The sequence below is a fragment of the Protopterus annectens genome, chromosome 6.part0 (genome assembly GCF_019279795.1).
Source record: "Protopterus annectens isolate FY-2018-M chromosome 6.part0, PAN1.0, whole genome shotgun sequence".
NCBI lineage: Eukaryota > Metazoa > Chordata > Ceratodontiformes > Protopteridae > Protopterus > Protopterus annectens.
In genome coordinates, this window is record NC_056737.1 from 985240382 (window position 1) to 985253901 (window position 13520).

General features: G+C 43.4%; 1 protein-coding gene across 2 annotated transcripts in view; it reads left to right on the forward strand.

Annotated features, from left to right (window-relative positions):
* Positions 1-12579, forward strand: part of AREL1 (apoptosis resistant E3 ubiquitin protein ligase 1) — a 1112453-nt gene extending 1099874 nt beyond the window's left edge. For both annotated transcript variants that reach the window (XM_044074621.1, XM_044074622.1), the window contains one exon: positions 12278-12579. In XM_044074621.1, the coding sequence (XP_043930556.1) occupies positions 12278-12380 (103 nt within the window). In that variant the 3' untranslated portion in view covers positions 12381-12579. The remainder of the gene's footprint in view (positions 1-12277) is intronic.
* The last annotated feature ends 941 nt before the right edge of the window (positions 12580-13520 follow it).

Sequence of the window (13520 nt, forward strand, 5' to 3'; positions counted from 1 at the left end):
AAGCCTGAGTTTTTTGAGGCGGTCATCTTAGGGTAACTGAGTCCCATAATCCTCTTTGTGAGGTATTTTTGAGGCCTTTCCAGCTGCTGCAGATGCCTTGTGAGGTACATTCCAAATGGGGCGTTGTACTCAATAGTGGGTCTGATGAGACCTGAGTAGAGGGGGACAATGACTTCTTTTTTCCTGGATGAGAACCCTTTCATGATGAGGTGTGCCATGTAGGAGGATTTCCTGACTACTGTGGTGATGTGATTATCAAAGGAGAGGCTACTGTCTACTAGAGTCAATTGAATTGTACAGGTTATATGTCACATTAAAGGTGGGAAAAGTTTTGAAATGATTTATTGTGGTCTCATTTTTTTATATCACAAAAATCCGGCATTTTAACAGGGGTGTGTAAACTTTTTATATCCACTTTATGTCTGAGATATCTATGCCTCTGAGAAAGCTGTTTGAATAAGACGTGTTCTGGGAATTGAGCTATATATAGGAAAATCGTTTTGAATTGCTCAATAACCTAGTTTTGGATGCACAAGCATTAGGTAATTAATGTACTTTAATGTGAGTAAACTAGTTTTGACCGTGGGTCAAGACCATTTACAGATGGGTAAAAGTGCTGTTGTCAGAAATGGAAATTTTATTAATAGTCTATGATTATATGAAATTCCATAAATATTTCTGTTATAAAGGAGTTCAAGTGGAAACAAACCATAAACCTTTGTAAATCATATAAATAAAGTGTTTGCAACTGTAAAAGTGCCTTGTGCTGAGGATGCCACTAAATCTACAAATGTATGATCTGAAAATGAAATACTAAAAAGGCAAAGAAGTATACATACCAGATATGCTTATATGTTGATTAGAACATACTTAACAGTGAAGCAGTGAGAGTTGTTAGAATGAGAACTTCAGATTCTTGTGATAGCTCCACAGTTACTGGCGGCAGAAAAAAAGTAAACATTTCAGAGATGTTTTGTAAGTGAATTAGAAATGCAGTTATTAAAAGACTTTACGCCAAACTCTGGCCTGAACAACAGTAAGTAGTAAGGAAGGAAGTTCTGTTTTGTTTTCCTAGCAAGGAAGAAATGTGTTGTATCTAGACTTAGTATTCAGAGTTGATAGAATACTATTTTCCAGTCAGCTGAGAAGATAAATCATTGTGAAGATGTATGAAATCCATCAGGGAACAATCAAGTGCAAAGGAAAAACAAGAGACACTGGCCAGAGATGTTGTTGGAGCTAGTAGAAGTACATAGTTATGTTATTCACAGCATATTCCATAACAGCAGTCCGGGGGGGGGGGGGTATTCAAGGATTCCCAGTTCCACACTCTTCATGGAGCAGTGCTCACTGATGTGTTCCTGTCTAGAGAAGCCATTTATCTCATATCTTGGATTTTTGCTGCCAGGTCCTAGCCTTTGGCTGACCAAACTTGCTGACGACTGTAAGCTGGGTGCAACCATCAAATTTTCTGAAGATGTAGATATACTCCAGGAGGGTCTGACACAGACAAATAAGTGGAGCCAGAACCATGGCCTAAAACTCAATGCATACAAATTCATAATTATGCACTTTAGGAAGACTACCATCCCTGCAAATTACAGCAGTGATGAAACTCACTTAAGAGGAGACCCAGTGTAAGGGACTTGTGAATTCAGGCTGACAGTAACCTGAGCTTTGATCACCATTTGTCCATGGTAGTGAGAATATCCTCCTATGTGGTGCACCTTATAAATTAGGGCATGTCTTCCAGACCTAAAGAGATCATAGTCCCACTAAACTCAGTCCTCATTAGACTAATAATCAAAGACAATGCACCCTTTGGCATGTATCTGACCAGGCATTTGTAATAGTTGAAGCACTCACAGAGGTTCCTCATTAAAATAATATAGGCTGTGCAAATACTATGTTCTGTGCAAACCACCTGAAATCCCTGTCCCTATACTATTGTCTTCTACAGACCACTGAAAGGTGACCTATGCCTAATCTATAAGGCATTCTCCAATCCAACTCTGATGGATCTGCTACACATTTGTAAAATAAGCAGCAACTACTATTACCCAATCCAAGAATCTATACCTTGTCTGTGATATAAACAAAAAAATGTTGGGAGGGGCAGGCATGTGTCTCAGAGATTACCCCTTTTCTAGAACATAGTCTCCATTCATTTGAAACACAGATTTACCCTAAGTCTGTTAAGTTGCAGTTTTGACCATTAGATGAGAAATTGCAAATGCACCCCTGGCTTGTTGCTTGTGGCGTTTTTGGACAGGGGCAGTTTGTAGATATACCCTAAGGTGCAGGCATGTACCAAAGCCATTCTAGCCCATGCACATTGATAATTAGGAAAATTGAGGCATGAATGACAAAGCTTCAAAAGGCTGAAGATGTCAATAAATCTAGTAAACTGCTGTGATCCTATGAAAAGACCAAACTGACTTGCATACTAATTACATTTTTACTTATGTCCAAGTCTGTATTCTTGAAACAGAGAATACATTATATGGTCATATGCAGCAGTAGTCCTCAGTACAGAAGACAGGAATTAAGAATATTTTTGCAGTAATGGGGACTCAGACATATAATGTCCAGGGTACACTTACAGCTGTCAAATGGAGAAGTGGAGAGAGCTGTCTAATGAAGAATATTATGAGAAAAACCTCTAGCAAAAGCTATGAGTGTTGTCATCTTGTAATTTTAGGATATAGGAATGCATTGTTGCAGGCACACAGTTTCACTAGTACTGTTCTTGGTGGGTAGAAGGTTAAAAAGCAAATGGCATACTTCATCTGTACCATTGATGTGTAAAAATCAACATAAAGTGAAAGAAATGCAGGATAGAAATCAAAAGAGGCAAAAATACCAGTAATAGTGCTGTGATGCAAACTACAAATGACTGCTAGATTTACAGGTCGGGGACAGTAAGAATAAAGCAAGTCATGAAAAAGTTTGCAGCTTGAAGCAAAAGTAGTTTGTTATACAGCTGGACTGGGTCCTGTGCTATTCATGGGGAAGCCAAGAAAGTGTTATATTGAAACTGGCAAACATACATAAAAATAGATGCAAATACATTGAAGCTGAAGGCCACAGAAGATTAACCAGAAATGTCACAAGCATCCCTTTCACACGAAAAATAGAGACAGTGACAACTGCAGTAGCCAACAGATGCAGAGAGACACTCCTCAAGTTCTGCCCCTGAGGAAAGTTGCAGTACAGTAGGGACTGTCCCAATAGGAAGATGAGATAGTCAGTGGAAATGGTCTTGTTTACATGGTCATTATATGGCTCTTTGAATATGTTCATAGGTACTAATTTGGTGTAAATGGGTCATGGCACACTTGGTATACTCTTGAGGTTAATTTTAATAACCAGTGTGATGTAACGTATGATACATCTTAGGCTGAATGTTACAGTTCTTAAAAAAGGGTCTATATTATAAGCTCAAAAGCTTAAAAGAGCGAATGCTGTTTTATCGAGCTGTAAACATTGAAACCACTAAATAGCGAAGACACGGAACGTCAATTTTTTTTTCCCAGGGAAAAACATCACTGGGCCATTTTCAGGACTTTGCCATTTCCTCCACTGTGGTGAAATCTCAGAGTTGGTATATTTAAGTAGGGGGGTGTGGGGGGCACAGCCCCTCACTTTATTTTGTGCTTGCATTTGTTTTGTTTTGTTTTTTTGTTTGTTTTTTTCAGAGCAGCGATTTTTTTCCCTGGGAAAAATTGCTGTTCCATGTCTTCGCTATTTAGTGTTTTCGATGTTTACAGCTCGATAAAAGAGCATTCGCTCTTTTAAGCTTTCAAGCTTATAATAAAGGATAATGTAAGAAATGGGGCATGTATCTTTAAAGGGCAAGAATGGGATTCTTTTGTTAAATGCTCGACTTCTCTGCTTTTTTTCTCCCTATTTACTCTCCCTGCTATGGATAAACAACAATACAGAATTTAAAATGTTTTAAATTGACTGTTTCTCTCCACTAGAACAGTACCGTACTGTACTGTGGTAGTTTCACTTTAAAAAAAATGTTATCCCGCCCTGGAAAAGCTTGCTGCAGTCTCCAATTCACTGATGTAATAAAGGCCAGTGAATACAGGTAGTTTTCTGGCCAATTCCCTCCCCAAACTGACATCACCATGACCATCGTAAAAACCCACGCATGCTGTGATGTCACAGCTTCCTGGTCCTTCCCCTACCCATACAGAAAGTAAAGGCTAGAGCAAGGAAACAGTACATGAGTCAAATCTCCTGCTGTGAGCTGTCAATCACAGGAGGTAACCACTTAAGTTAACCTTAGCACTTTCACAGCTAGGGAAGTTATTTATGAAGGGGGATGGGAGATGAGTCAAACTAGTACAATTCAGGCTTCACAAAAGACTGCAGTTTAGACATTCTAAAAAGAGGCAGCAGTAAATTCCACTTTGAAAGTCTGTTCTGTGGCATTTGCACTGTTTGTGTTTTAAGTAGTCATTGAACAGCATGAAATGTTACTTTAAACTGACTGAAAGGCAGCAGTGTATGCATATAAAATCAATGCAGTGACAGGAGCTTTAGGAAGAAAGAGGTCTGTGTGATGTAATTTTTTATAGACAAGCACTGCATTGTGGGATACCTAGATGCAGGGTAAACAGTCAGAATTTCTTCAAGATGCCAGACCCCATGGGGTCAGACTCAGAAATTCCGTACAAAAATATTTAAAAATCTGTAAATAGTCCCAGAGTGGTGTTAAAATGTAGGAAAACACCAAACCATGATGAAATAAACATATTTTTTGAGTCTGTGGGTGCGGTTCTCCTTTACATGCTAATGAGCTAACTACATGAAGCTACATCATGTGGCACATATTTCCACTGTAGAGTTCACCATAAGATAGACCTCATCCTCTTTGTCCATCTTATTTATTCATCATTCAGACACCACTCTTGCACTTTCTCTAAACAGGCCATTCTAGTCTTGTCTTTTTTCTAAGGTTCTGGAATCTAGAGTGTTGGAATTAGTAATACTGACAGGAAAACACTTCTGCATAAACTTGCAGTACCATATTTACCTTGTAGCAGCAGTTGTTGGGCTTTGCTTATTCACTAACCGTGTTGATTAAGAAGAACCAAAGATGGTGCCAAAATGGTTCCCATCAGTGCTGTTTTACAGCGGCCTTGCTCTGCCTTAAGCTGGTATGGGTGTAAAGTCACTGTTGGCTTGTGTAGGATATAACTAACTTGTAGGAAATTCAGGCTGGATCATTGCTGCATAGATAAATAGAAGACCTAGGTGTTATGATTCGTTCTACAGAGATCTGTTGCTTAACCATCTGTTAAGTTGACTCTTCTAGAAATTGTAGACGGACCTCAAAGTTACAAATTTTAGCTTTGTATGTATCCTGTTGGATGATATGTCAAGACCATTTTTCTTTCTGTGTGATGGGATTAAGCTGTTTCATAGCTGAATATTACATAACCTGGGAACATAGCTCGCAACCTGTAGACATTGCAAATAGGTACATAGGCTCTGGAAAAATGGGGCCATCCAGCCAAAAATCCAGGAACCTAACTAGCATAAAATCTGCATAACAAATAGCACATAACTTCTACCACTCCCACTACTATTGTGAAATACTACTCAGAAACACAAGTTTAATAAACTGAGTGACAAAAGTCATGGTGATGCAGAAATATAAGCATATTATCAGAGATAAAGTATAAAATCTGTAAACTCGAATGATATTGTAAAAACGTATTTTACAAGTAATTTATTTTTTGCTTCTAAAGAGGGGGATATAATATGTTGGCCTTTCTTTAAATTATTGGTTCCACCATTGTTTTGGTCATTTCCTATGTACTAAACAGATTAAAAAAAGAAGTTATGTACTCACCATAACGTTCCATTTGAGTAGTTATACTTCATTTTTCTGCAATCTGTGGGTATTCTGATCCATATCGGATCCGAGCCGGCAACTTATTTTCTAGCATTTGCTCCGAGCTCCTCCCCCTACCCATAATACACCACCATCTCCTATTTTCCCTCAGATCGAGTTTGCTGCAACTATACACTTTAGCAACTCAACTAAATAAATCTAACATGTTTATTCACATGAAAAGGACAGGGAGACGGAGGGTGGGAAGGCTGCAGAAAAATGAAGCATAACTACTCAGATGGAATGTTATAGTGAGCACATAACTTCCTTATCTGAAGTAGTTAACTTCATTTTATCTGCATCTTGTGGGACAGAGTCCCCAGCTACTCAACAAATCCTGGGAGGCCCTCATGGAAGGATATTCCTGAGCACTGCAAAGTAAAGGATGCTCTCCCTCTGGAAATCCGATCTAATTTGTAATGGGAGATGAAAGCATGTGAATTTGCCCAAGTTGCTGCTGCTGCACAAATGTCATCCAAAGGAACCTTAGACCAAAGGCAGCGGAAGTCGCCATGGACCTGGTAGAGGAGGAGATTAACCCTTGGCTTTGTAAGTATGCAGAATGCAAAGAGTGATCCATCTGGCTAAAGAAACCTTGGGAAATGGCCTTTCCCAAACGAGGTTTAGAAAATGAGACAAATAATTGATTGGACTACAGAAGGATTGTGTTCTGTGAAGGTAGAAACAAAGTTGTCTATGAACATCTAACAAATTAAGTTTATATTCACATTTATTCTGAAAATTTGGAAAGAAAACGGTCCGATTAATTATTTGGTTTATATTTGTTTGAGATGCCACTTTGGGTAGAAAAGAAGGATTTGTATGGAGAGAGACCCTGTCCTTATGGAAGACCAATTAAGGAAGCATGGCAGAGAAAGCCTGAATCTCAGAGACCCTCCTAGCCGACGTAATAGCCACTAGGAAGGCTGTCTTCCAAGATAAAAACTTTAAATCCACTGATGCAGCAGGTTCAAAAGGAGGAGTTACTAATGACTGGAGAACCAAAGTGAGGTCCCAAGGAGGAACCAAATCTTTGATGGGAGGACGCAGAAGAAAAGTGCCTTTTAGAAAGGCTTTAAATAGCCTAGAAGAGGCCAGAGCAATCTTATTTTCACCAACATGAAAATTAGAAATGGCTGCCAGCTGTACTTACACCATGGAAGAACTAGCTCCTTGCTGAAAAATACTAGTCAAGAAATCCAACACCGCTTTAATAGGGGCTGTAAAAGGATCCGGGTTTCTCTGAGAGGCCCACATAGAGAAACATCTCCATTTACTGCGATAGACCTTCCTAGTGGAATCTTTAAGAGACGCCACTAGTATAGATTTAACAGGGGATGAAAGAGCATGAGTCCTGGCAATCAAGGAAACTGGAGCAGTCAAGCTGTCAGCTTGAGACTTTCCAGATTGGGAGGATAGGCACCCGAAGATGAGAGATTAGATCCGAGCAGGGATCCAGAATCCACAGAGGCACTAGAAGATGAGACCAAAGGAAGGGGAACCAAACTTGACGAGGCCAGAATCGGGCTATGAGGATCAATTTGCACCTCAGTCGGCAAGCTTTCTGAAGAAACTTCAGAATGAGTGGTAACGGTGGGTAAGCATACAGTAACCCATGGAGCCAAACATGGACTAGAGCATCTCTGGGGGCATCCCCTGGTGAGGGAATCAGAGTGAAGAACTCGCTGCACTTCGCATTGGAAGGAGATGCAAAGAGATCGCAGCAAGGCTGTCCCCATGCAAGGAATATCTCCTTCGCTCCAGACTGTTTCAGAGACCACTCGTATGGCATCAGAATAGCCCGACTCAATCTGTCCACTAAAATGTTGGAGCGTCTCGAGATGTATGTTGCGATCAGAAACCGACCGGTGGAAATCGCCCACTCCCACACTCTCATGGCCTCGTGACACAGAGGATAAGATCTGATTCCCCCCCGCTTGTTGATATACCAGACAGCCGACATGTCTGACTGAATTGCAGTCGTACCCAGAGGAAGGACAGTGTGGAAGGCTTTCAACACTAAAAGCACTGCCCTCATCTCCAAAACATTTATGTGCAACTTGTTCTCTATCTATGACCATGTGCCTTGGACCGTTCTTCCCAAACAGTGCCCACCCCCAACCCGAGTTGGTAGGCATCCGTGGTCACTGTGGCTTGGGCTGGAGATTACATGAAAAGGCATCCCAGTGCAACATCCGGTGAATGGAGCCACCAAAGGAGAGACGTCCTGCAGGTGTGACTGATCCTTATCGGAAAATCCATGGGCAGGTCTAGCCAAGAAATTGGACAGCTAGAGTCCATTGAAGAACCCACATGTGAAGGTGTGCACAAGGGAGAATAGAGATTGTGGCAGCCATGGAGCCCAGGGCCCGGAGAACATCACTTGCCTTTCGAAATTTGAGGTCCACGATTAAAGCAATGTGGTACCTGAGGTGTAAGATCCTGTCTGGCGTTAAGAAAACTTTTAGCTGCAAAGTGTCTAGCTGTGCCCCAATAAAATCTAGAACTTGTACTGGTTGCAAAAGGGATTTGTGAACATTGTCTATAATCCCCAGCCGATCTGCCAAGAGAGGAAAGTAGTCTCGGGCCAGACAAAGAAGACGCTTGGTGGACGCAGCGAAGAGCTAGTCGTCCAGGTAAGGAAATACTTGAATTCCCTGAAGCCTCAGGTGAGCTGCTACTGCTGACATTACCTTGGTAAACACCCTGGGGGTTGTGGTGAGACCAAAGGGTAGAGCTCTGAACTGGAAGTGACTGGCTCCCAGCCGGAAGCGAAGAACCCCCCTGGAGTTTCTGTGGATCTTGATATGGTAGTAAGTATCCTGGAGGTCTAACGAGCACATCCAGTCGCACTCTCGGAGATAAGGTAGAATGGACTGTAGGGTGACCGTCCGGAACTTTTGTTTGGCGACAGACAGGTTCAAGGTTGACAGGTCCAAAATGGGCCTGAGGTCCCCCGTCTATTTTGGCACTAAAAAGAAACTGGAGTAAACGCCTAATCTGGACTGATCAAGTGGGACCGGTTCAATGGCTCGTTTGTGAAGCAGCTTAGAAACCTCTAGAGCTGCGGCCTCCCTGTAAGCGGGTGGGACATCCGGGAGGTGTCTTGTAACACTTGGCAGGGCAACAAATAGGATAATGTAGCCTATGGATATTATTTGTAGCACCCACCGATCTGCAGTTATGGGCTCCCATGTCGCTGGGTGCAAGGACAATCTCCCCCCCCCCCGACTGCCTTCAGAGTAGGACAGTTGGGCAACCCCTCAGGGCTGCTACGTGGGTCTGTCTTAAAAAGGTTCCCTAGACCCGAAATTCCTGGGACCCCCTCCACCTCTGCGTCAGTGTCGATCCTGTCCCCTCTGCCTCTGGGGGAAGAGTTGTCCTGAAAATCCCAGGAAAACTGAGATTTTTGGAACCATATTTTCTTTTGCCCTCTTTGGTTCCTAGAAAAGGACCGCTGAGGGTTAGAGAAGCGGAGCCCGATGGCAGACAAAGTCTTCCCATCTTTTTCACTCTGGACAAGAGTGTCACGTACTGTCTTCCCGAAAAGGGAGGAACCCATTGTAGGGAGCATTAGTAAATGACGCCTTGAAAGGGTCCACAAACTGACACAACCTGAGCCAGGCATGTCGCCTTATGGCTAATCCTGTCCCAGCTGCTCTAGCTGCTCCTTCTGTGGCGTGGGAAAGGAGGCACATGGACGTGTTTGATACTTCAGAGTCGACATTTTCGCAGAGAACAGTTGTTTGTCCTGCTGCGATAAAGACTCTGGGTGAGACTCAGTGAATTCCGAGACAAAGTCTCGCTGCAGCCGTATAACGTGCCAAATAGTTCAGCACATGGATGGAAAAGGTCGCTGACAAATAAATGCACTTCCCAAATCTATCCACCGACTTGGACTCCTTGTCCGGAGGGTGGACTGAGGAACTCTCTTGTGCCAGTTCCTTTGTGGTGGCTGCTGAGACCACCATAGTGTCAACGGGGCCTCCTTTAGACCAAGGTTGTCTGTCAGTGGGAGGAGAAAGAATCTTGTCAGGGTGTTTGGGGATCGGCTCTATGGTGTCAGGCTCCTTCCACGCACGTGTGGTGATAAGGTCCACCAAGGGTTCCACTGGCAGGGACACCCAGGAAGTAGATGGGCCCATGCCAAAAGCCTCAAGGAACATGGGCTCATTCGTAGAAGGTTTCAGGGCTGACCAACCTCCCCTCTGGTGGAAGATCTCCATGATGTCTCCGACGGAGACCTCTTTGGGAGGTGACCTGGGGGAACCTTCTCCTTCATCTAAATCCGTGTCCATAGTGAGGGACTCAGGGGAGTCCAAGTGCCTCCTTTTGCACTTGCGCTTATGGGGACCTTCTTCAGTGGGACTCTCTGACAAGGACTCGTGAGCTGCAGGGGGTTCCTCAAGGGAAATAACCTGGGGCTCTTCTGGCACAGGCTGTCCCTGGGGCAGGATGAAGGGAGTCATCACCAAATCCCGTGGAGTCTGGGTGGAATCCTAGGAGATGGGCTGAGGTCTCAATCCCTGGGAGAGAACCCTCTCCACCACCTCAAATGCCGAAGGAGAGCACACCTCCTTGGCACCCAGCAAGAAAGAAGCTCTCCCCGGGGCCGAAGTGAGTGTAGCCTGAGCTCCAAGGGAACGGTTCAGATCCAAAAAGGTTGGAGCTGAAGATGGACCCATTCCCTCAGGTCCGACTCCATGTCCACAGCTCCGAGAGTCACCCAGATCCGAACTAGCCAGATCCAGGGAACTCAAGGCAACAGCCGGAGTCGAGGTTGGAGGAACCGTCAGCGCTGAGCTACCAGCTCCAAAGAGTCTCAGATCCAAAAACCCTGAAGCAGCCGCACAGATCTGGGAAGGAGAAATAAGACAGAAGAAGGTCATGGAGGTCCCCCCTCCGGAGGGAGAGGGGCCTGGCAAGACTCACATCTGTATTTCGGTCTGAATGAATCTCCGCATCATCCTGTCCATGTCCAAGTCCGATAGGCTCCGAGTTGATTGCGAAGAAGCGACCAACTCTGATCTGGTTGGTCTGCAAAGCAAGGATGAGGAAGGCCTCTGATCTGAAGATTCCATCAGCTCCGGCAAGAAACGGGGTGAGTGGAGCCTAGGAGAAGCTGATCTCATAGCCTTGGATGGTGGACTAGGGAAGGGTTCCCTATCCGGAGACCTCTTGCGAGGTCTATCCCTCTTCCTCTCTTTGTCTTCCTTGCGTCTTTCTCTATCCTTTTCTTTTTATCTCTCTTTTTCTTTTTCCTCCCCCACACCAGCATGAACAGGAGTTTGAGTCCCTATCTGAGTGGGTGGTTTGGCGGGAGTACCAGAGACCGAGGCCATGGCAGACTCCAGCATGGAGGCAGGGAGAAGACTCTTGGCAACCAATTTGGCCTTCCTAACCTTGAGGGCCCTCGGCTTGAAGCCTGCACAAATTGTACACTGGATGGATAAATGAGGCACTGCCAAACAGATTGCACAGAGTGTGACCATCAGCCGGTGAGAGCTTATGGCCACACACTGTGCATTTTTTGAAAACTGACATAGGCTGATCAGCCATAGCCTAAAACTAACTGCCACTCCCTAAAGAGGAAGCACAACACACTAGCACACACTGAAGGGAAGTGGGCCTCAAAACTACTCTTAATAAGAAAACTTTTTTTTTTTAGCTAGAACCGACGAACAGAGTACACTAAAAGGGGGAGGGAGGGAAAACTAATGACCACTTTCACGCAGAGGATAGAAATAAACACACTTACAATCCCTGAAGCTCAGAGCAAAGGAGACCACGATGCCCATTATAGCGCGGCAAACGAGATCTGAGGGAAAATAGGAAATGGTGGTGTATTATGGGTAGGGGAGGAGCTTGGAGCAGATGCTAGAAAATAAGTTGCCGGCTTGGATCCGAATACCCACAGGTTGCAGATAAAATGAAGTTAACTACTTCAGATCTCGTGTGTGACAGGGTGATTCAGGAGATTGTGTGAAGGTATAAATCAAGCCTGAAAATAGTAATGTGCCTGCAAAATACATGCAGTTTTTCAGATCATGTGAAGGGTAAACAGCCTAAAATAGGTTGAGTTGAGAGATCTGTCTAGGAGAAATCAACAAAATAGAAACAGACCGCATGTATTTTTAGATGACATTTGTCAGAGTAAGACCTACTGTTAACCAAACAGTAAGTTTTTCTTAGCTTAGAAGATTGGCAGTAAACTGTCAGCAATAAATATGTACATCTTTTCTCCTGCTGCTGTTTATGGTTGATTATGTAGTGATGTTGTTTTTCCACTAAACATAGTATTTTCAGAGTATTTGTGTCAGTTTTCAGCAAATGCATTGTTTACTGACTCTGTTGTGTTTCTTACAGCTTTAACCAGTTGTGCCTGCCAACGTATGATTCTTATGAGGATCTTCACAAGATGCTGAAGTTGGCAATTAGCGAGGGCAGTGAGGGCTTTGGGATGTTATGATTTATTTTTTAGTGTTTGCCGGTGCTGATCTTAAGGCAGATCTGCAGTGCAGCTGCAAATGGCAGACCCATGTCTGTGTGTTGCATCAGCCCAGCCTGCAGAACAGGGAGTTTATCAATTAGCCGAGTCCTAAAGCACAGTGAAATTACAGAGTGACACAAGGTGGTGACTACAGACTTTTGTCTTCACAAGAATATGATGCTTCTGTCTTCACAAGAATATGATGCTTCCACTTAGCTCCAGGGAATGCTTCTGTCTTCACAAGAATCTACAGCTTTCTCTTCGCTCCCTTGGGCCTGTGGAGTTCCAGTGTCACAGTGGAGATTAAGGCTTTGGAAAACATTCCAGAGAGAGTATTTATGGGGTGTGTACCAACGTTCTCAGGGGGGAGGAAGCTCCTCTTCATCATTCCTTGTGGTCGAAAGATGGATGTTATTTGACTCAGTTCTGCTGCTCATAGGTGCTGTTGAAAATAGAGTAGCACCCATTGAATGTTTTTATATCATGCCCATTAATGTTTTTTATGTCACGGTACAATACAAAGTACCGTATCTTGCACTGCAAGCTGTTTCAGATGCTGTTAATGTAATTTGCTGCAAAAGAGGTAGACATTTGGCATTTCTGACTTTGGCCTCAGGGTAAGGTTGAGGGGGAACAGCAGACATATGTTTGATGCCCCCTAATAACAGTGTCATTTAAATTTCTTCAGCGCATATCACTGCTGGTCACACTGAAGCACTTTTAGTTTGCCTGTGAAATATTTGTTCAGACTGCCTCTTTAAAAATGTACTGTGTAGAGAAGTTTCATTTTTAAAGCAGAAGTTGTAAATGGTACACAAGACAGTGATTGAGAACAGACTTCTTGGGTTGCTGAGCAACCTTGGATTCATCAAGCTTTCCTGTATGTACTTTTCCAAGCTGTACCCACTAAATGTGGTACTAAAGACATATGAAAGAGTTCAGTATGTTTTTTTTTTTTTGTCTTCAGCTTACTTCCTTTGTTGTATGTAATGACTCAGTAACAGAGCTGTGGCAGCTGTACTCTCTAATGTGCAGTGTTCAGCACTTACCTGTTTTGTAGTAGATTCTGTTACTGCTTCTTGAATGGGCGATAGAAGCAGATAGGCAAGTTGAATAACA